We start from the raw sequence: 22,479 nt of genomic DNA on the forward strand, positions 1-22,479 counted from the left end.
ACGTAAGAGTAAAATGCATGCATAAGAATGGGATCAACAAGTTCTACTGGCCAGGTCCACGAGAGGACATTAGCTGGTACAGAGATGACCAGATTGTGTGCCTGATGAAAGAGCCACAACCTTGGAATAAGAGGTCTGTCCAGCTAGAGAAGGAAGTGTGGAAGTTCCTAGAAAACCTGGGTTGCTGGTCTGATAAATAGTTTGCTGTTGCCAAGACAACTGTGAGGTCAAAGACTGAAAAATGTTCCTGATGTTTCTTTTGGGTGTGCAGTACATTTGATGGTTGAAATGTGTGTGTGTGTGTGTGTGTGTGTGTGTGTGTGTGTGTGTGTGTGTGTGTGTGTGTGTGTGTGTGTGTGTGTGTGTGTGTGTGTGTGTGTGTGTGTGTGTGTGGGGGGGCGTGTTATTTTGCTGTTGCTGATTTGCTATATAGGTTTGGGGCAGTTATCCTCATTAATGGGTTGTTAGTGAAGATCATTTTTACATTATCAATGTTTATGTGAATGTTCTAAGGTAAATTAACTGCCTTTCTTTCATGAAATATATATTGTGATGTCCACCCTGTTACGTCCTGTACACCCTGTTACTCTTCTGTCCACCCTGTTACCTGTGTGTTTATTGATAATAATTAAATGAAATCATCAAAAAAATATGTATATCTTTGTGGTTGCTTAAAGGGAGTAAATTGACTAAATTAAATTACTAAAAAAATGGGCCAAATCCCATTAAAATTCCTTTTTATACTAAAAGAAATGTGTTGAAATTACATTGTGTCCTAAAATAACACATGTCTTTTCTCAAGATAATGCTTGTTTATGAGTTTTTGTTAAAATACATTTGCAGGGTTAAATAAGAGACATTATATCTCTAAGAAAATGTAAATTTTATAACAGCTGCGAATTCAAATCATTTTTTAATAGAAATGAGAATGTCCCGTAACAGGGTGGACATTTGGCCTATGTTAGGTGTGAAGAATTTGGTCAAAATTATTAAAATATAATATCCTGAGCTGGACCAATATATTTTTCTTATAATTTAACATGCCCTCCTTCAGATGATAAGATAAAATCATGGAACATTTTACATTTTTTGATAGAAAGTTACCAGACTGAAATGGCACCGAATAGTAGGAATGACCCACCCCCTATTGCCTATTGACAATTACTTCAGGGAGGATGTCCCTCCCTCAGCCTCCATTGACTCGCATTGATTTCCCGAAAGTTTGAGTTGGGTCTGTCTGCGTCCTGCAAGACGGAGGCGTAACTTGTAGTAGGAGGCGTAACTTGTAGTTGGAGGAGGCGTAACTTGCACTAGGAGGCGTAACATGTAGTCGGAGGCGTAACTTGTAGTCGGAGGCGTGTCTAGTACTTTTCTAAATCGCGGAAGTGATCTGTATGTAGCAGTGGTGCGCGGGTACATAAATGACCGCTACTCGGACCTCAAATATTAGGCCTTAAATGTACTTACCGTCATGAATATCGGAAGACCCGACTTCAATGAAGATCTCGCGTGAACCGTGATTTACAACGCTTTTTGTTTACCGCGAAAAGAGAAAGATCTCGCGTGGACCGCGATTTAGAAAATAACAAGTTACGCCTCCCACTACAAGTTACGCCTCCGTCTTGCAGGACGCAGACAGATACTATTGGAGTTTTTTGGCGGCCGGTGAATAACGCCCCGTGCCCACTACATGCGTCCGTTGCGTGATCCCCATTGACTTTAATGGGGACGGACGCGCAATGCATTGTGGATCCGAACGTGCCGTTGGAGCCTTCGGCTCAGTCAAGAAGTTGAAAAATGTTCAACTTTTTCGGCAGCGACGGATCCGTCAGAACCCGGCGAAGCGATTTGATTGGCTGACGGATGCCTCTGCAAAGACTACTGATGGGGGAGTAGTCTTTGGAGATGCATCCGTCAGCCAATCAAATCGCTTCGCCGGGTTCTTCCCGCTACTTCCTGCTTGTTGCGATGCAAGATGACCCGCTTTCCCGCTTTCCAGTATCGTCAGAGCCCGAGTCGCGTCACAGTGCTTAAATTTGCAGACGCGATCTGATTGGATGACGGATCCGTCGCTGCCGAAAAAGTTGAACATATTTCAACTTCTTGACTGAGCCGAAGGCTCCGACGGAACGTACGGATCCACAATGCATTGCGCGTCCGTCCCCATTAAAGTCAATGGGGATCACGCAACGGACGCATGTAGTGGGCACGGGGCGTAACATGGGGTTCAATGGGAGAGAGGAGGAAAGTCCTCCTCTGAGTGGGTGTGACTAGCTGAGGGATCTGGATCCCCCCTACGTTTATTCACGAATAGGCTGAAAGCCCTGGTTTCGCTATGAACCAATAAGCAGGAGTCCTGGCTGTGGAGCAGGCAGCCCGGAGGGAGGGTTTATCCCCTCAAGTCTTTGTTACGAGAACCAAGAAACCCGCGCTGTCGAATGGATCTTTCCACCGAGCGGTGCTCTATTGTTCGTTGCGGTACAGTGCGGCTCTGTTCGCTTATATTGACGTTTCCGTAGCCCGCGGCCGGTCGGCGGAGCCTGCGGCCGGGCAGGGCTACCCGCGGCCCGGCTGCGGAGCCTGCGGCCGGGCTGCCCGCAGCCGAGCTGCGGAGTCCGCGTGGAGGGTTGACTTGATCTATAAATGAAGTCCCTCAATCTTAATTGGCTTAACACCATGACCAACATTCTGAAACATCCATCATTATCCACATTTGCCTCAAACAATGTTAGGCTTACAGCCCATGTAAATAGTTGTGAAATTATGTTCTTGTTGTTCTTTTAATTGTTTCTTACTCTGACCGTTCTGTTTGATATCGTGGAAAGGATGTTAGTGAATGGTTCAGAGCATGATGCATTTTAAATGGCATCACTTATGGTATTGTTTCTTTATTTTTCTGAAAAAAATTGTAGCTGAAAATAAACATAGCCAAATTACAACCAATAGCTTCAGTCATTGAGGGCAAAACTATGCCCAATGATAGGCCCGGATTTTTTTAATTCAGTTTTACAAAACAAGAGTAGGCCTGAATTTGACTAATTGGCTTTGCATCCTTTCCTTCTGCCCTTGTAGTCCAAGACATCGCTGCCCACCAGCTTTCAAAGTCCAATGCTGCCACTGGTGGATTTGTATCAATAGGCCTACACATAATTATTCCATTCTGCTATTTTGTAGTTCACCAAAACAGCCTAAAACAAATTTTGTGTCACATACTTATGCCACAATAGGCCATTAGTCGCATAGTCAGGAATTCTGGGCGACGCACTTAATACGTAATATTTCCATAAGCAAAACGGCACCATTCTTTTCTATCACTGAACAATATGTTGGTCAGTTATTTGGCTAACACCTAGTCCTTAAAAACCTTGCCAAAATAACCAACCGTTAAGCATCAAAGAGTTGCTCTTTGTCTGCTTAAAGGTCGGTATGTTCTTTTTGATTTTCGGATAGCATTGTATTGTCTATTACAATTTCAAACCAACTTAAAGACAGTAGTACCATAAGGGATAGTACTAGGCCCCTTGCATTCACTTCATTGGGATAAGGGAAATTTCATGATGTATATAAACTGGGCCTTATATTAACTGAATTTGTGCAATGAATCCAGGGCTGTTGACCTTGGGTGTCTTGAAAGGCGCCTCTAAATTAAATGTATTATTATTATTATTATTATTATTATTATTATTATTAATACAGAATCGAGTTTTCTAACCTCATTAATCATGTGTTAAATTCAGTTTCAGCCATTTTAAAAAATGAGAACCTATCAAGTATCCTTTTGAGATGTAGACCGCCAGCCGGCGCTGTTGGGCTGCCCCCATCCGCCCCCATGTCGAGTAACCCCTGACTGCAGCCCGCAGATCGAGGAGGAGCTAAATGTGGGCGGGGTTAAACGTTTAACCCCGCCCACATTTAAGGAAAATTCCGCGCAGCATCATGGACTCAGACGGAAATACGTTCTCCCGCTTTCTGCAGAACTCAAGTGCCCCTGACTTCAGCCCGCAGATCGAAGAGGAGCTAAATCTGGGTGGGTCTAAACGTTTAACCCATGGTTTTACCCTCTCGGGCGCCATCTGGTGGCGGAGATCCGGCAGCACATTCTCAAACATCAATACAGCACAGCACAGCACAGCACACAGCACGATGACTTACTGTTCGTGTATAATGTACACGAACAGAGAGACGCAACTTACCTCTAGGCAGAAAAGTATCAGGGACTCAGACGGAAATACGTTCTCCCGCTTTCTGCAGAAAGCGGGAGAACGTATTTCCGTCTGAGTCCATGATGCTGCGCGGAATTTTCCTTAAATGTGGGCGGGGTTAAACGTTTAACCCCGCCCACATTTAGCTCCTCCTCGATCTGCGGGCTGCAGTCAGGGGCACTTGGCCATGTCTGGACGGGACGCCCCCGTGTCGAGCACCCAGGGGCGTCCAATGAGTAACAGCGCCATCTGGCGGTCTACATCTCAACAGCATCCTGCTCAAGAGGAGGCTGCTCGTTGCTCTCCGCCCTCAGTTGGCTGCTGGAGGAGCTTGGGAAGCAGCGGCAACACCAACCATCGCCGGTCTCATGTCTCCCCGGTTTACGATCGTATCCTGCCCTCTGCAAATGACAACGGATCCGTTTGAATGATTCTCCGGTTTTGTTGGCTGAATTTAGTTGAAGTTGGATTTTGTTTTTGCCAATTAAACACAATGTGACAATGTTGAGGCAGTAACTGTTCGATCGGATTAGCCGAAGAACCTTCGTTTGAGTAAGGGATTTAAGGATGGGGAAACTTCATTCTAAACATGGTAAGTAGTGCGAAGTATGGATTGAGCGTTTTGGATACCAGTGATTTGAAGTAGTTTTAATTATATCAAAAACTAACGACTGGCCTCTGTCTACGACGGTCAATGGAACTGGACCTACAGTGTCTAAGAGGAGGGAGAATCCTGAAGGTGAGATCTGTCACATCTATAAAAAACATTAGACTGTTACAACGACTGGCAAAAACCGCGTGCTATTTGGATGTTTCAAATCTACACAATTATTTTTTTCATTTTTAGGAGACAGTTTTGTTGTCAATGCTTTCCTCAGGAGAGGGATGGAGGAATGTGGAAGTTATAGTCCATCGGATCACAAGCTGAAAAACATTCAGGTATTTATTTAAGACGCTCAATACCCTTTTCAAAATGCAAAAATATCGTTATAATATCACTGCTGTCATCAAACTAAACCTGCTTTTATGCAAGGTTATTTTAAGTAGACATTTGCCAAACATCTTTGCTCAAATCGACTTGGATTTGCAATGCTTTTATGCACTTGTTTGTGTTTTCAAACGAGTTACAAACGACGACTACTTATTTGGGACCATATAGTAAAATACTGCGTGTGTGTGTGTGTGTGTGTGTGTGTGTGTGTGTGTGTGTGTGTGTGTGTGTGTGTGTGTGTGTGTGTGTGTGTGTGTGTGTGTGTGTGTGTGTGTGTGTGTGTGTGTGTGTGTGTGTGTGTGTGTGATATAGCCTTTGACTTACAGGAATACATTGTATTCTAACAAGCTTGTAAAATGACCTGCTGCTGTCTCAAATCGTTGGTTGCTGTTCTGTCTGCTCATCTGGCACCAGCACAACAGTGTGTGGCTTATTTTCTTTGAAGAATAGTATATAAACATCAAAAAGCACACACACACATGCACACACAAAGTTTTATTAAATCTTGAGGCTTGATGGAGAGTCTCAGACTGTGGGATATAACGTTGGTCTTGTGGCTGCTGGCGCCCTGACTAAAGGCTCAGACTGATTTTCAATGAATTGTGTTCTCAGTGCTGCTCCAAGCATGCAACCTACCCAAGCCTGTCGTTCTGCAGAGGGCGACAGTAGAGCATCCCCTGTTCACACACTGAGGCCACATATACACGGTTGTGATGAGGAGGTGTGTGTGTGTGTGTGTGTGTGTGTGGGGGGGTTATCAAAGAGCCACAGCCCCCTTTCGTCTTTAATGATCAATTTGTGGTAAATGAAAGGAGAACCTCCCTTTACTTGTGAGGTGTTGGTGAGTTCCCTCCCCAGGGGCTGATGCTGAGTTGTTAGCAGGGGTTTTACAAGTGTGTTGGTCCCTTACTCTCTCAGAGTTATCAAACACCAACCCTTGGCTTACTGTGTGTGTCTCTCTGGTCGTATCAACCAGAGCACTGGGAATAGTCTTACAGTCTGCTTCCTATTCAGAGTCACACCATGGAGAAGATCGCCTTTCTGTTCAATCTGAAAGTAATGTCTGCCGATGAATTAAAAAACACTATATTTACTTGAATTAGAGCTGGGAAAAATTGTAATGAAATGCATTATATTATGGTTATATTTGCGTAGGTTTTTATCTTTTTGATTTACAAACAAGTCATAGTTGTTCTCTGGCATATAAATGGTATGGTCTGTTGGCAGCTCAGAGCACCTCAGATACAAAGGAGTTATAATCACTTCCAAAACAGATTCCTTTCTTTGTTTTACGACCATATCATTTGCAATAATCAGACACTTAATTTGTTTTAAATCATATTCAATCTCTTTACTACAGCCTGGGTGTTGGGTTTCTGACTAATCCAGCTGCAATAACAACGTTGACAGAATTAGTCAATTCGAAGGACAGGTCTGAGTAAAGTACTACAGGACTGCAGACCTGTGGCTGTAAACATAATAGCTTGTTTTTTCCAAGTAATGTGACCAAGCTGGGCAGACTAAGAACAAAGCAAAGAGAAAGTATTAAACAACATGATGAGAGTCTCTCGATCAAGAGGCCACATAAGAGGAAGCTATCAGGTTATAGGGGAACCCAATGAGACATTTAGCTTTACTCTGGTGGTGGCTCTCCTATAGACTCCTATAGACTCTTCCAACCCCTCAGCCATGGAACTTAAATGTGCTTATAACTGATCTCATATTGGGCTTGGCGGTTCGGGGGGGGGGGGGGGGGGGCTGGGAAACACACACACTCACACATACATACAAACTTTGTTTTGCTCGAGCCGCCCCCCTCCTCATTGTCAAATGGGGGAGTGGGATTCCTGAGCTGTCTGGTGGGGACTTCAAAGAGTCGAGCTGGGAGTTATAAAAGGCCCCTGATAACAGAGGAGCCTCCCACCCCTCCACAACCAAACCCCCCTCCTCCCCTCGGCCTTCCATCCCTGTATCCTGGGGGATGGGTTGACAAGAGAAAAAGAAGAGGAGGAGGAGGAAATGGATCCAATGCTCACGGGACTATTTTATAGTTTAGTGAATGTTACAGTCTTGGTAAAAGATTTAGAATTCAACATCTTAACGTGATTCAATAAATGCTGTTCCTAAAACCCCCCAGTTTGTTAGTTGATATTCCTTTCCTGTGCTTCTGCAGTCTCGGAGAAAGATGCCCAGGCCTCACTTCAAAAGTCTGCAAGATTCTGACACTTAATCGCAGGTGTTCGCGAGAACAAGCATTACCTATCCATGCACCTGGTGTCCTGCTGCGGAATCACTAGAGGCAAGATCACTTTCTCTGCCAAACACCACGATAGAAAAGTAGGGAGGTAAGAATAGAAAAGTTGAGCTTTACTTTGGATGATGAATACATCAATTAAAACAGAAAGGTGTAGTCTGTAGGTTAATTCCATTTTTGTGTTTCACTGCTCAGAGGTGCTTTGTGAAGGTTCATACACTATATCTTATTTGTTTTAGATAACTAACTCAATTGGACTCTTCTCTTCATCTGTAGTCTGTTTTCTCTAACAATATATATGTTGATTTGTTTGTGAGACAGAACCGCTTCGGCTCTTCGTGTGTAAATGAGGTTGTGCCTCGGATTGTTAAAATTGTGATTACATAAAGAGCCCAGCAGGAAGACCCACTTGGAGTCTGGATTGGTCAGTGTGTGAAGTGTTTCTCTCAAAGTGTCAGAAGGTTGTTTCAGAACCTTGTAGTTTCCTTGTCTAGTCCACAGTGACCTTCCCTCACATCCAACTCTCAGAGAACCTTTGTGCACAGTAGTTTGAGTGCCCAGAGTGTGGCTGCTAAAAGGTGGGCTTTGTATGGATTGGGTTCTGAACAGATTTAAAGGCATTGGGAGAGTTTGTTTATTTTTATCCTTGCCATTTCTCCTTCTCCTTCCTTCATTTTTCCCCCTTTAAATTGGCTTCACAAGAAGGCGAGCTGTGGGCCTTCATCTCTGAATTAAAAGCATGTGGCTGGTGTCCAGAACAGCGGGGTCTTTCAGCACGGCCCTGGCTCACATCTGTTCCTGGTTTGTAAAGCAGAGTCCTGGAGCAAGGGGAGCAGGGGAGAGGGGCTGAGGGGGGAAAGGAAGGGGGTGGGGAAGATGGACAAGGGTTGCTGGTGTTTCTTCTCCTCTGGAGGTTGTGTTGGAGAGGAGAGGATCCTGGAAAGGTGGTAGAGTGGGTCACAGGAGAGCCTCTGCAATATGGTTGATTAAGCCAGTAATGCTCTCTCTCTCCTCCTCTCTCTCTCTCTCTCTCTCTCTCTCTCTCTCTCTCTCTCTCTCTCTCTCTCTCTCTCTCTCTCTCTCCCCAACCCTCTCTCTCTCTCTCTCTCTCTCTCTCTCTCTCTCTCTCTCTCTCTCTCTCTCTCTCTCTCTCTCTCTCTCTCTCTCTCTCTCTCTCTCTCTCTCTCTCTCTCTCTCTCTCTCTCTCTCTCTCTCTCCCCCCAACCCTCTCTCTCTCTCTCTCTCTCTCTCTCTCTCTCTCTCCCCCCAACCCTCTCTCTCTCTCTCTCTCTCTCTCTCTCTCTCTCTCTCTCTCTCTCTCTCTCTCTCTCTCTCTCTCTCTCTCTCTCTCGATGCTGGCTCTAAAAAGCCTCTCAAAGTGTGAATGTCTTCGGTGCGAGCCTTGTCAGAGAGGGAAAGGCCGGCGACTCTCTCCTCATCCTGCTGGGAGAAAGGGATGTGAACCCTCCCCAGGGTACACCCTTTCTGTCTCTCAGCTGCCAGAACCAATGGAGGCTCCAGGGTGGCTACAAGACTTCACCAAGTGTTACCCAGAAGTCAACTATGGAGGTCACTTCTCTATCCGTCCGTCCGTCTGTCTCTCTACTATTTATTTCGGTGTGCGTATGCACCCAGGGAGAGACTTGTATGAGTTGAGATGCAGGCATGAAAATCAAACCCTGAATGGCTTCATCTTGGAGAAAGGCTTTGTTGCCTTTGGATTTATTTGTCTTTTATCATCAGCTCTTTTAAGTAACTCAACACTTCTCACAGCTGCATAAAGACACCTATATGTCATTTCTGTTTACAAGATTTCACATGTTGACTGGCTTCATTGGATGTATGACAGGCTGCATGGCCGCCATTGCACCGCCAAACCGGGTGCTACAATCTTACAAGTGAAAATGTCCTCCTCTCTCGCTCTCTCTTTGTCGCTGGCCCACATGAGACCCGCTCTTCTCCAAGCAGACGGACCTTACTTCCTCGTTGCAGGGTCCTGTGAAGAAACCCTGGAGCCTGCATTGGTTCTCGTGGCTGAGAGACAGAAAGGGTCTACCCTGGGGAGGGTTCACGTCCCTGTCTCCCAGCGCTCTCTCTCTCTCGCACTTTTTCTCTCTCTCTCTCTCTCTGCAGGACGAAGGAAAATACCTGGGGTTGGAGCCCAGTGCTAAGCTCTGACATTTTTGGCTAAGCATGCTGGATCCAAGTCTCTGTTTGATCTTATGCTTCTCTCAGCCAAGTAAAACACCGGGAGACTCAAAGGTTATTACATTTTAGTGTAAGGTATGTTTCCACATAAATCCCTGTTCTCTCGCAGAAGGCTTTAGTTCTTCTCTCAAAGTGGACTTCATTTTGCTAGCCGTATAGCAACTAGGGGGGAATATTATATGATGGGTTTGTTATTGGTATTATTGTTATTTTAAGGGGGTCTTTGTAGCTATGTTTGACGAGGACCCTGTTCGATTGGAACTGGTGTCTAATGTTTGTTATGATTTCAGGCGATAAACTAAAGACAACACACTTGACTCATGGGATTTTTGTTCTCAAAAGAAAATGAGGGTTAGGTAGTGTATAGAGTATTCTGTTTATCAGAGGAGTTGTCTTTGGACTCTATTGAATAGTTTGTTTGCCTTCCATAACAATGCTTGGGAAACTAGAGACTGTCTTCCTGCAGGTCAGAGGTTAAACCGACTCATCTGACACTGGTGTGGACAACTCCTCGTTGGTTTGTGGTACCCTTGAAACACAAGCCAGTAGCTCAGGAGGTAGGGCGGGTTGAGTTGATTAGTAACCAGAATTTTGCTAGTTCGATCCCCTTGAGTGTCGAGGTGTCCCTGAGCGAGACGACTCACCCTGACTGCTTCTGACGAGCTGGCTGTTGCCTTGCATGGTTGACATTGCGGTGAATGTGTGCATGATTGGTTGTAAGTCACTTTGGATAAAAGCGTCTGCAAAATCCCCTCAATGTAAATATTGCAGTGTTACTGCAGCATATCCTGGGCTACAGTATTGTCCATCTCTCATTATGCAAGGTTCCCCCATGCTGCTGGTCTTGTCTGCAGCCTCCATGCTGAAGGCTGCAGAAACTTCATCCGTGCTCCACATTCCAAACCCTGGTGCCCTGCTAGGTTTGAAGTCGAGCCATACACACACACACACACACACACACATGCACACCTGCACGCATGCACACACACACGCACGCACGCACGCACGCACGCACGCACGCACGCACGCACGCACGCACGCACGCACGCACGCACGCACGGACGCACGCACGCACGCACGCACGCACGCACGCACGCACGCACGCACGCACGCACGCACGCACGCACGCACGCACGCACACACACACACACACACCAAACTCTGGTTTCCTGTGTTCTCACAGAAGAAACCACATCTCCAATAGCCAAGTGAGGGAGACAGAAAACTACTGGACGTTTTTGTTACATTTAGCATGCTGCTGAAAGACAACATGAAATGGATTTGCCCTTTTTTATTACCTTATTAGCTCATTTCCACACTCACGTTATACTTTTATTCAGCAAACTCTGGTAACGAATCCTTAATGAAAGGAAAAGAAATGGACCAATCATGACAGCCTTGAGGTCTGGTCCTCTTAATGGTGGAAGGGCTCGCCCTGGAGGACATTTCACGTTGACTCGTCTGAGTCGTCTCTAAACCGCTGTTATAAATAGAGGGCACTTTCAGAGCAGTGCCCTCCCCCCGCCCCCCAGCCATCGTCTCCCTCTGCCTTTGGTATAGACTCCCCCACTTTTAGACCCCTAGCCTGCACATGTGAAGGTATCGCTGTTATTCAGCTCATAAAAAGCCCCGGTCCCATCTGAAAGTGGTTAGCTGTTGAAACACACTAGCAGCTTCAAAGCTTGGAGCTGGGGCTCTGCAGACAGTTTAGGACTGGCCTTCTTTTTCTTCACATCACATTACTCTCAGACAGGAGATGGCTGCCAGCTCTGTTCACAGACCTGCTCCCCTCATTACAACAGCAAACAGCTCTGTTTAATCAGTTCATTGTCGTGGTGTGTTGATTGTGATGTGCAGATTGTTCATGTCTCGGTGGGAGTCTTGGTCTCAGCCCGTATATATACTTCCCGTTGTGGCGGTTGCTGAATTGGCTGTCAGGTCCTCGCTGGTCTCGTACGGACATACTTGGCCCTGATGTCTTTTATGCTTTCTTTGTATGTGACAAGACGGGTGGGAGAGATGTTTGAGGAGTTCTCAAAGAGGCCACTGTTCGTGTTCCTCAGAAGGCAAATCCATCACCCTCCACACCCCACCCCCTGCCCTGCCCCACCCCCCATCCCCATTTATTTTCTGAGTCCATCCACTTCAAAGGCTAATCTGGTCCTGTGTGCAATGTAACACGTTTACTTCCGACTCCATTTTAAAATAAACAGCGGTGCTGCTTGAGGTTCCTTCCCCTCCCGTGACTGTCGGCCTTTCAGGGGGAGAGTCTTGTATGAACGTTGTAAAAGCAACCCGTCTGCTGCCAACTATGTCACTGTTTATTTTCATACATTAACAAGCAACTTGATGTTGTTGAACTTGAAATTGTTTCATGTCGACGTTGCAATTTTACATTAACTTCTTAGTCTTTATTCTGTTAGCGCTATTCTGGGGCTAAACTCTAAAATGTCTCACTGTTCGCCAACTGAAATGGCAGATCGTTTTTTTGTAGAGACATTTAACTGTTAGTGTTAATGGCCGCAGCATTCATTCAAATATGAAAAAAATAAGGAAAAAACTTTAAGGTCAAAAAGGCAGTTCTTTCTGCAGTTTTAGGCTATTTAAAGGTCCCATGGTATGAAAATCTCACTTTATGAGATTTTCTAACATTAATATGGGTTCCCCTAGCCTGCCTATCGTCCCCCAGTGGCTACAATTTGCGTTCTGTGTAAAACGAGCAATAGGTATCCTGCTTGCCTTTGAAAAAATTCGAAACTCAGGCGCGCCGATTTAGAATGTGGCCCCATATGTCGTCATAAGGGGTCAAATTACCTCCCGTTTCTCTGTCTTGCCCTCCAAAAGAATTTGGCCTGCCAATGAGACAATGTGCTACGCCCGTTCGAGCACCACGTGTGTGTGTGTGTGTGTGATTACACTAACTTTAACGCTTGTGTTGTACACTTCTTTGTTATTTGGATAACCATTCTGCTGTTGGTGTTATGGCGCATAACACACCGGTTCTTTGACGTCTCTGGTATTTCCACAATGAGGGGAAAGGAACTTTGGTTTTGACTCCTTGAAGTACATGAACTGCGACATGGAGGAGAAAGGGATTGTTAACCGCGATCAGTGTTGGGAACTTTACTTAAAAAAAGTAGTTAGTTATAGTTACTCACTACTTGTTCCAAAAAGTAACTGAGTTAGTAACTGAATTACTCTATAATAAAAGTAACTAGTTACCAGGGAAAGTAACTATTTGCGTTACTGTAAAAAAAAGAAAGTTGCTATATGTGAAAGAATTACATTTTTCTGAGCAGTTTTCACTTGGCCTGAATGTGTTAAATGGTGTAACTGCCCATTCAATCCCCTGATATGCTTCCAACTGAGGCCTCGTCCACACTAACCCGGGTAAATCTACAAACGCAGCAATATTTATCTGTTTAGTCCTTCCGTCCACACTAAAACTGAGGCCACGTTTATACGTAGCGGAGTATTTATAGCAACGAATATTTCCCCCCCTCCTTTTTCAAAAATAACATTGTGCACACAACATCGTTTTCAAAAAAGTTGTCGTTTACATCAAAACGCATAAATACGCCGTCGAGCGCCATTATAACTATGCCAAACCTAAGGGCGGCAGTGTAGGAAGAAGGATAAAGCCATGCAAGCCAATCAGAATCCTCAGAATCAACAACAACGAATAACACGAGCGTCTTCCTGTAACAAACAAACTGTAAACATAGGGCGCTCATATGACGTTAAGCATTTCCTGGCGCATAATGTGACGCTTCAGAACCTAAAACCCTGTTTCTCCCCGTTGACACGACAACGCATAACCGGCTTTTTCAGAAATCTCCACTCTGGCCGGAGTTTTTAGAAATTATCGTTTTCTGTGATAAAAACAGCGTTTTCGTGTAAATGAGAGGCCAAATTGTGTGGAAATATCTACGTTTTCCCTTCGTGTAAACGGGGCCTGAGAATTCTGACACTGAAAACAATGCTTTTCGAAAACGATCGCTGGGGTGGATAAATGTGAAAACGCTGGGTTCGCGTTGTAGTGTGGACAGGGTAGACGGAGGCTTTCTGAAACGATGACGTTCGGTTGCCATGACACTGCCACAAGCTTGCACTCAAGACCGAGACGCTCATCAAAAAAATGGCAGGTGAAATGCAAATGAGGATATCTCTGTACAATGTACTAATTTATCTCCAGAAACAACTCAACATATTGGCTGAAACATATTTGTTGCTCCAACGCCGGAGGCGAGCGCTTAACCAGCTGATTAACTGTAAATATCATCTGATCGCGCACCTGTAATCGAAATAGAGAGGCGTGGTGGAGTTACGTAACCATGATAACTGTCATGAACAAACAACTGTTTATCAAATAATATCAGTGTGGAACGTGAATGCAAAACATTCCAAAAACGATATGAAAACGATAGTGTGGACGGAGATCATTTTCATTGCGGATGTGCATTTTTACATTTACCCGGGTTAGTGTGGATGGGGCCTGGATTTCAATTTGCTTTGTTGCAAAGGCTTTGGAACATCTGCCGCATACTACAGAAAATGCCAACTTTTCATCGGATTGCTCTTGACTCGCCATTTCTGCTGCTTCATCGAATCTGTTTGGTGTGTGCGTTTGCATGTGCGTGTGGCGCGCCTGTCCTGGATTGTGTGTAAAAACACTGGCTCAGATTGGCTACCATGAAACATGACTCTGCCTTAGCCAATCATAATCGCTTATCTCGTTGTTAACCCACCCGGTCTCCTCACTAGCAGTTTGTGTAAGGAGCCAGGGGTGCGTTCGTATTACGCAGTTTCAATCAATTCATAGTAACGCACTGCATTTTTCGTACAGTCACGGTAACGGCGTTGTAACGACGGAAATAGTAATTAGCTAGATTACTCCGTTACTGAAAAATAACGGCGTTACGTAACGCCGTTCTTTTAAACCGCGTTATTACCAACACTGCCCGCGATTTTCTCCCGCCGGAGTCCCGCTGCCTGCTGCCCGCTGCCGCGAGGCACCACCACCGCAAAGCACCACATTATCGCGAAGCACCACCGCCCGGCAGAGGGTAGCGGGCAGCCGGTAGCGGGCTGCCGGCAGCTGGCAGCTGGCAGCGCATGGTTCAGTCTACTTCAGATTGATGTGGAAGTGGAAGTACCAGAGACGTTGGTTATTTTGATAACCGTTCTGCTATTGGTGTTATGGGGCATAACACGTCGGCCTCTCTGTTATTTCCGAGAGACTCGTAGTGGGGGTTATCTCAGCCATGGTTGAGAAGGAATTGGGGGAAAGGAGCTTTGGTTTCTGACTCCCTGAAGTACATGAACCACGACATGGAGGCGAAAGGGATTGTTGCCCGCGATTGTCTCCCGCTTGAGCCCCACTGCCCGCTGCCGAAGGACCACCACCTCGGCGCTGCCCGCTGCAGGAGGCAGTGGTGCCTAAGTGCTGCCCGCTGCCGAGGCGGAAGGCAATCGCGGGCAACAATCCCTTTCTCCTCCATGTCGTGGTTCATTCTACTTCAGATTGATGTGGACGTGGAAGAACCAGAGACGTCTGAGAACCCGACGCAGTCGTTTGAGATTCATAATATCGTCTGGAGGCGCACACAGCTTTTGATAATTGATAATATATATTATATGATATAGATATTGTGGCAACCCGGGCCCAGGAATGTCTCAGAGGTATAAGGAATCACCACACTTCACGGCTGGTTCAAAGCCTGGGAGGGCATTTATTCGGGATAACTCAAAACACCCCCACGTGGGGAAAACGTGAAAGAATACGCTGACTCCGGGAGCCTGGGAAAAGAGGGGACAATGTTCGGTTCTCTTGGGGAGCAGGGGGGTCGATCCCGTCGGTTTCCACTTCAAGGCTATCGGGCCTTGGCCGGGGTGCGTCCTCCTTGGGGCCTGTCGGGAGCGGCTCGGTTCACCTTCCGTCGGGATGTCCGTCCCTGGTTCGGGGTTACTCCTGTTGCTCCCAGCTCCAACTCTGCTTGGAGTATGGGTAAAGCGTTTGTTAAGAGGTCCCTCGTTCCCCGCCCCAGGTGTTTCCTATCTCTCTGATAAGTGTGCCGGGAGGGACGTCCTTTGGCTCCGCCTGCTGGGTATGGGCGGTACACGCCCTCCACAACCTCTCCCCTGGGCCGTCCAGCTGAGGGGTTGGGGACGGGTTGCCACACTCCTCCACCACTGGTTTACGCCCCTGGTTGTCTTCGACCGCCCATAGGCATGCGTCTCGGCAGACATTGGCATGTTCCCTGCCCGGCCTGTGGTCCACCTGGAACCTATAGTTCTGGAGTGCCAGGAACCACCTCGTCACCCGTGCGTTTGTGTCCTTTGCACCGGCCATCCACTTCAGTGGTGCGTGGTCAGACACCAGGGTGAACTCCCGGCCCAGGAGGTAGTATCTCAGTTTGTCTAGGGCCCATTTGATGGCCAGGGCCTCCTTCTCCACGGTGGAGTAGTTCCTCTCGTTGGGTAGGAGCTTCCGGCTGATGTATGTCACCGGGTGTTCTTCTCTCGCCCGAACCTGGGAGAGTACCGCTCCCAGCCCCACCTCGGATGCGTCGGTGTGGACTATAAGGGGTAGAGAGAAGTCAGGGGTTATTAGGATGGGCTCGGAGCAGAGGGCCCCTCTAAGGGTAGCGAAGGCTCCCTCCCTCTGCTGCCTCCGTTTCATGACACGGGACATGAAGCAGGACCCCTGGTCGGTTAGTACTTCGCTGGCTATCCCCACCCTACTGAACAGCAGCATTAGCTCCTGGGCTACTGCCTTAGTAGTGGCGGCGCGGAGGGGAAAGGGCTTCGGGGTACCTGGTGGCGTAATCCACAATTACTAAAATATATGTCCCCTGCTCGTCTTCAGGAGTGGGCCAACAATGTCAAGAGCTATACGGTCAAACGGGACTTCAATGATCGGCATGGGGATCAGGGGGTTTCGTACCGAGGGTCTCGGGCCATACGCTGGCATTCAGGGCAGGACTGACAATACCGGACCAAGTCTCCTTTCACCCCGGGCCAATAGAACCTAGCTAGAACCCCTTCCCTGGTTTTATCCATGCCTAAGTGGGCCCCTAGCCGGTGGGAGTGGGCCATGAACAGCACCTTACTAATGTAGGGCCGGGTTACTAGCAATTGTTCGATTACTTCCCCCTGCTTTACTATGACCCGATATAGCAGGCCCCCCTTGGTGCTGAAGAGAGGGTGTGGTAGACATCTCACCGAGTCCCTCGCTTGTCCCTCATGGGCGAGGACGTGGCTCCAGACGTGCTTCAGGGCGTCGTCCTGTAGCTGGGCGCTGGCGAACTGTCCGGGTCGATCCGTTCTCCCCCCCCCCCCCCCCGGTCGGGAAAAATCCAAAAACTTGGTGGGGAGCTCTCGGATCCTCCATGTGGGCCAGTCTGCTCGGTTGCCGTCAGGGTGTCTGGCGTGTCCAAGGGTGGTCCCGCTGACTATGCTCGGTGGGATCCTCCCGTCGAGTGGGCTGGGGTGCCCGGCGGGGTGGGTCCGTCCCCCTCGGTCCCGCTGCCCCCCTCTGATGTCTCCGCCTGGGTTGCGGGGGCCAGTCGAGCCCCGTAAGGGGGTCGAACACCTCTGATTAGGCCTCCACGTCGTCATCCGGCCCGAGTTTGGTGAGGCGGCTGGTCAACGCGGCAGTCGGGGTCTCGCGCACCGCTTGCTGGATGAGCCTTAGCACTGCCTCCCGGAGAAGAGCGAGACTCTCGGCGAGGCTCGTTGCTGATGCTGGGCGGCGGCTGCGGCTGCGGCCCCTTCCGGGTTCTGCATCGGGGGATGGGCTGATAACTACGTGTAGTCCGTAGTGGGGTCAAGTTGCCCACGTCCTCCACCATATGTGGCAACCCGGGCCCAGGAATGTCTCAGAGGTATAAGGAATCACCACACTTCAAGGCTGGGGGGAGGGCATTTATTCGGGATAACTCAAAACACAACCACGGGGGGAAAACGAGACAGAATACGCTTACTCCGGGAGCCTGGGAAAAGAGGGGACAATGTTCGGTTCTCTTGGGGCGCAGGGGGGTCGATCCCGTCGGCGTTCCACTTCACGGCTATCGGGCCTTGGCCAGGGTGCGTCCTCCTTGGGGCCTGTCAGGAGCGGCTCGGTTCACCTTCCGTCGGCTTGTCCGTCCGTGGTTCGGGGTTACTCCTGTTGCTCCCAGCTCCAACTCTACTTGGAGACAGGGGAAAGCGTTTGTTAAGAGGTCCCTCGTTCCCCGCCCCAGGTGTTTCCTATCTCTTTCATTAGTGTGCCGGGAGGGACGTCCTCTGGCTCCGCCTGCTGGGTATGGGCGGTACAAGCCCTCCAAAACCTCTCCCCTGGGCCGTCCAGCCCGAGGGGTTGGGGACGGGTTGCCACAATATCTATATATAATATGATATTATTTAGATATAGAGCTCCAGGACTCCTGCCGGAGCACCAGGAGTGTTCTAGAATATTTACAGAACACGGCCAAAGGCTGTGTGCGCCTCACCATTGCGATACATCCACTGTAAACAGAGCGCATGGTGCCGTTGACCCACCTCTCTCCTCCTCATTTGCATTAAAACTACAGACACCGAAACGGCGCGTCTGGGGAAAGCTCATTGTGCGACTGGCTCGTAGTGGCTGTAATTCTGCACCACGGCTGAATTTCGGGAACGTCTTCAAATACTGTGTTATTGGCCTATATTATTTATAATATCTATATTTAAAGGGGACATATTATGAAAACAACACTTCTTTTGGGGTGTTGTTTTGGGTCTTTGGTGCTCCCAAACGCATACATACTTTGAAAAAAGCCTGTACATGATTTTTTGAGTGAGATATGCATTTCTGAAAGTACCCCGCCTACAGCTACCAAACGTGCGAGTCAGTTTCGGCGCCCCCTCCTATGTAGGAAGGGGGCACAGTTGAATATTAGCTCCCACTTCCCCACTCCCCTCCAATCAGAGCATAGCAAAGATACTGTGGACCAGCGGACAAGGAGCTCTGTCGGGGGGAACTCGGCGGCAGCTCAGCTCCTGGAGTACATCCCTTTCTCTGCCGGCGGCACCGCCGGAGCTGCCGGACTGCCGCCGAAGCTTCAGCGGCAGTCCGGAGGATGAGACATGGAGAAGAATGGGATTGTACTCCCGGAGCTGAAAGGGATTGTACTCCCGGCAACAATCCCTTCTCCTCCATGCTGTGGTTCAGTCTGACAGCTCAGTGGTCAATGGGCAGCAGCTCATTTGCATTAAAGCTACAGACAACCAAAACAGCGCTTTCTGAAGGGACTGAAACAGAGGGGAATAGTGGTAGGCGAGATTTATTTTCCCAAAAGCTATTTCCAGCAAACAGCTTCAAAAAAATGTTTTCTGGAACTCAAATACTATGTCTCCTTTAAGCATCCATAAAGTAGCATGCCAGGGGACCTTTATTTATACAGGCAAGTATAAATAAAACAAATAGATGACAGCATCGTACCCTATGACATCTTATGAAGTACAGCCAACAAAGGAAGCATATGCAAAATGCTTTTCTTGGATCTTTTCAAATTTGTTGTTTAAAAGTGCAATTGCATCAGCCTCAGGTATAAATGAGTTGGTGGCGATTTTAAATCGACTTTAAAATCCCAAGCCGGTGCTCTTCGAAAAGCAGGGTTGGTCAAAAAGAAGCAGGAGGTTTTCTCATGCGATCCACTGAGGCAGGAACCGTCCCCCGTCCCCCCCTCTCTCTCTCTCTCTCTCTCTCTCTCTCTCTCTCTCTCTCTCTCTCTCTCTCTCTTTCTCTCTCTCTCTCTCTCTCTCTCTCTTATATGTTCCGTTGATGTGGGTCCTACAACGATCCTATCATTTCAAGAATGTCAGTGTATCAGAGCATCTGAAACTCCCCCCCTCCCCTCCCCTGCTCTCATCTCTTCTCATCTCTCTATCGCGGGACCCTAGATTATCTCCCTAGCTTTTCATGGTTCTTCCGACCGCCAACCCAAACAATAAAAAAAAGTTACATTCAGTTTTTATCACACGTAAAATGTTACCTTAAAGTGCCTTCAAGAGGGCTCATTCTACAAAACTTAACGTCTACCTCTTGTGTTGGGCAAAGTGATCCAAGAATGTAAGCAGATACTGGTGAGATGTAACCAACATGGGGAACTGTGACTTATTTTCAAGGTCTACTCTGGATGCCTTATTCAGATAACATTATTGTGCGCTATAATTACGTATCTATATTATAGAAATATATATATTTGTTATAGTGTCAAAGTAAGTAAGTAGAGTAAGTAGAAGTCTAACTGAACTGCAGCTGATGCTTTACTACATTATATTTCACAGACCATGTTTCCAGTAATCATGGTGGGGAAGGGGAAGCTGCTGTCTAAGCTTCAGTCTTGCAAGGAGTGCGAACACAAGTGTGAACACACACACACTTGCACTCCTTATGGGGGCTGTTGGGGACTGGCCCCTGCACCAATAGCCTTTTAGATTTTAGATTAGATTCAACTTTATTGTCATTGCACAAGTAAGGACAACCAGTACAACGAAATGCAGTTTAGCCTCTAACCAGTAGTGCAATCAATAAAACGTTTTTGTTAAAGCAGCGCTATAAGAAGAATAATAATACATAGAACACAGATAGCAGATAGCAGCTGAATATAAAGTGCAGTAATACATAAATGGTTAATACAGTTAATACAGTTGATCCTCATTAATAGTAAAGTGCATAGGTAAAGTGCATAGGTGGTTTGAGGTAGTCAGACTGACCATAGTCCATGTTCAAGAACGGGGGGGGGGGGGCTAGTGTAGGGTCTTTGTGTTGAGCAGTGTTGTAGTGTTGTGGAAAGCCTGGAGTGTTTCTGAGCCTGCTGGTGCGACTCCTGAGGCTCCTGTAACGTCTCCCGGACGGGAGGAGAGAGAACAGGGCATGACTGGGGTGTGTGTGGTCCTTGATGATTTTGTTTGCACGTTGCAGACACCGTGAATGATGAAGATCAGTGAGGGCAGGGGAGTGATGTGCCAATTATTTTCTGAGCAGTTTTAACGACTCGCTGTAGGGCTTTCCTATCAGCCATAGTGCAGTTACCATACCACACCGTGAAGCAGTTGGTGAGGATGCTCTCAACGGTGCAGCGGTAGATGTTCCGGAGGATCTGAGGGGAGAATCCAGCTTTTTTCAGTTTTCTGAGGAAGAAGAGGCGTTGTTGAGCTTTCTTGATCAGAGTGGAGGTGTTGAGTGACCAGGAGAGGTCTTGTGAAATATGGACACCCAGAAACTTGAAGTTGGTGACCCGTTCCACTTCAGCCCCGTTGATGTGAATGGGTGAGTGTATGCTTGCCTTTGATTTCCGAAAGTCAACAATGAGTTCTTTGGTTTTGGTGGTGTTGAGCACAAGATTGTTACTAGCGCACCAAGCTGCCAAGTGCAGGACTTCCTCCCTGTAGGCTGATTCATCATTATTCCTGATCAGGCCGAGCACTGTTGTGTCGTCTGCGAATTTGATGATGGAGTTGGAGTTGTGAATGGGGGAGCAGTCATAGGTGAAGAGGGTGTACAGTAAGGGGCTGAGCACGCACCCTTGTGGCACACCAGTATGTAGAGGCAGTGTAGTGGAGGAGAGGTTGTTTAACCTCACCGTCTGTGGTCTGTTGATCAGAAAGTCCAGTATCCAGTTGCAGGTGGATATGCTGATGCCAAGCTTGTGTAATTTCATGATCAGATCAGATGGTATGATTGTGTTGAAAGCTGAGCTGAAGTCGATGAATAGCAACCTAGCATAGCAATTGCTATTGTCCAGGTGGGTGAGGGCAGAGTGAAGGGCTGTGGATATGGCATCCTCAGTCGATCTGTTGGCACGGTATGCATACTGGTGGGGGTCTAATGCAGGAGGAAGGCTGGGCTTGAAGTGAGCTAAGATTAGCTTCTCAAGACACTTGGTGATGATGGGGGTCAATGCTACTGGTCGATAGTCATTCAGACACGCTGGGTTAGATTGCTTGGGCACGGGGACGATGGTGGTGGTCTTGAGGCACACGGGAACAACAGCCTGGGCCAGTGACAGGTTAAATATGTTGGTGAAGACTCCAGATAGTTGCTCAGCGCACGTTCTCCACACGCGCCCAGGGATGCCATCCGGGCCAGCTGCCTTCCTTACATTCACCCTGCTCAGCACTGACTGCACGTCAGAGGCAGTGAATCTGAGGGGTTGTTCGCCAGGTGGTGGGGTAGTTTTGACAGGCGTAGTGCTGTTGTCACGGTCAAAGCGGGCATAAAAGTGATTAAGCTCGTTAGCAAAGTCGGTAGTGGTGGTAAGGGGGGTTGAGTTTGCTCTTCTGTAGTCTGTGATGGCCTGTATTCCTTGCCACATACGTCGGGGGTCTGAGTTATTGAAGTGTTCTTCAATCCGTAGTTTGTGGCTGTGTTGGGCGGTCCGTATTCACCTTTTCAGGTTAGCCCTGGATGTGCTGTAGGCTTCTTCGTTGCCGGATCGAAAAGCAATGTCGCGGGCCTTTAACAGTAGACGGACGTCCTTGTTCATCCAAGGCTTCTGATTGGGGTATATCTTGATCTGCTTATGAGTTGTGACATCATTTACGCCTTTATTAATATATTCCAGAACAGAGGAGGTATATGTCTCAATGTCCAGCTGAGAGTCAGAGGTGGCATTGGTGGCGAACAGACTCCAGTCTGTGCGCTGAAACCCAAGCTGTAGAGCGGCCTCTGCACCCTCGGGCCAGATCTTCACAGTCCTCACTGTGGGTTTCACCCGGCTAATGAGGGCTGTGTATCTGGGCAGCAGCAGCAGGGAAATATGGTCAGATTGACCCAGGTGGGAGAGTGGTATAGTCTT

The 22,479-nt window shown here is 47.7% G+C and overlaps 1 protein-coding gene across 2 annotated transcripts in view; it reads left to right on the forward strand.

Annotated features, from left to right (window-relative positions):
- Positions 1-4,527: 4,527 nt before the first annotated feature.
- nkd2b (NKD inhibitor of WNT signaling pathway 2b) overlaps positions 4,528-22,479 on the forward strand; it is a 33,700-nt gene continuing 15,748 nt past the window's right edge. For both annotated transcript variants that reach the window (XM_056602913.1, XM_056602914.1), the window contains exons 1-3: positions 4,528-4,794; positions 4,915-4,941; positions 5,050-5,141. In XM_056602913.1, the coding sequence (XP_056458888.1) occupies positions 4,770-4,794; positions 4,915-4,941; positions 5,050-5,141 (144 nt within the window). In that variant the 5' untranslated portion in view covers positions 4,528-4,769. The remainder of the gene's footprint in view (positions 4,795-4,914; positions 4,942-5,049; positions 5,142-22,479) is intronic.

Source organism: Gadus chalcogrammus, chromosome 11, assembly GCF_026213295.1.
Source record: "Gadus chalcogrammus isolate NIFS_2021 chromosome 11, NIFS_Gcha_1.0, whole genome shotgun sequence".
In the NCBI taxonomy this organism is placed as follows: domain Eukaryota; kingdom Metazoa; phylum Chordata; class Actinopteri; order Gadiformes; family Gadidae; genus Gadus; species Gadus chalcogrammus.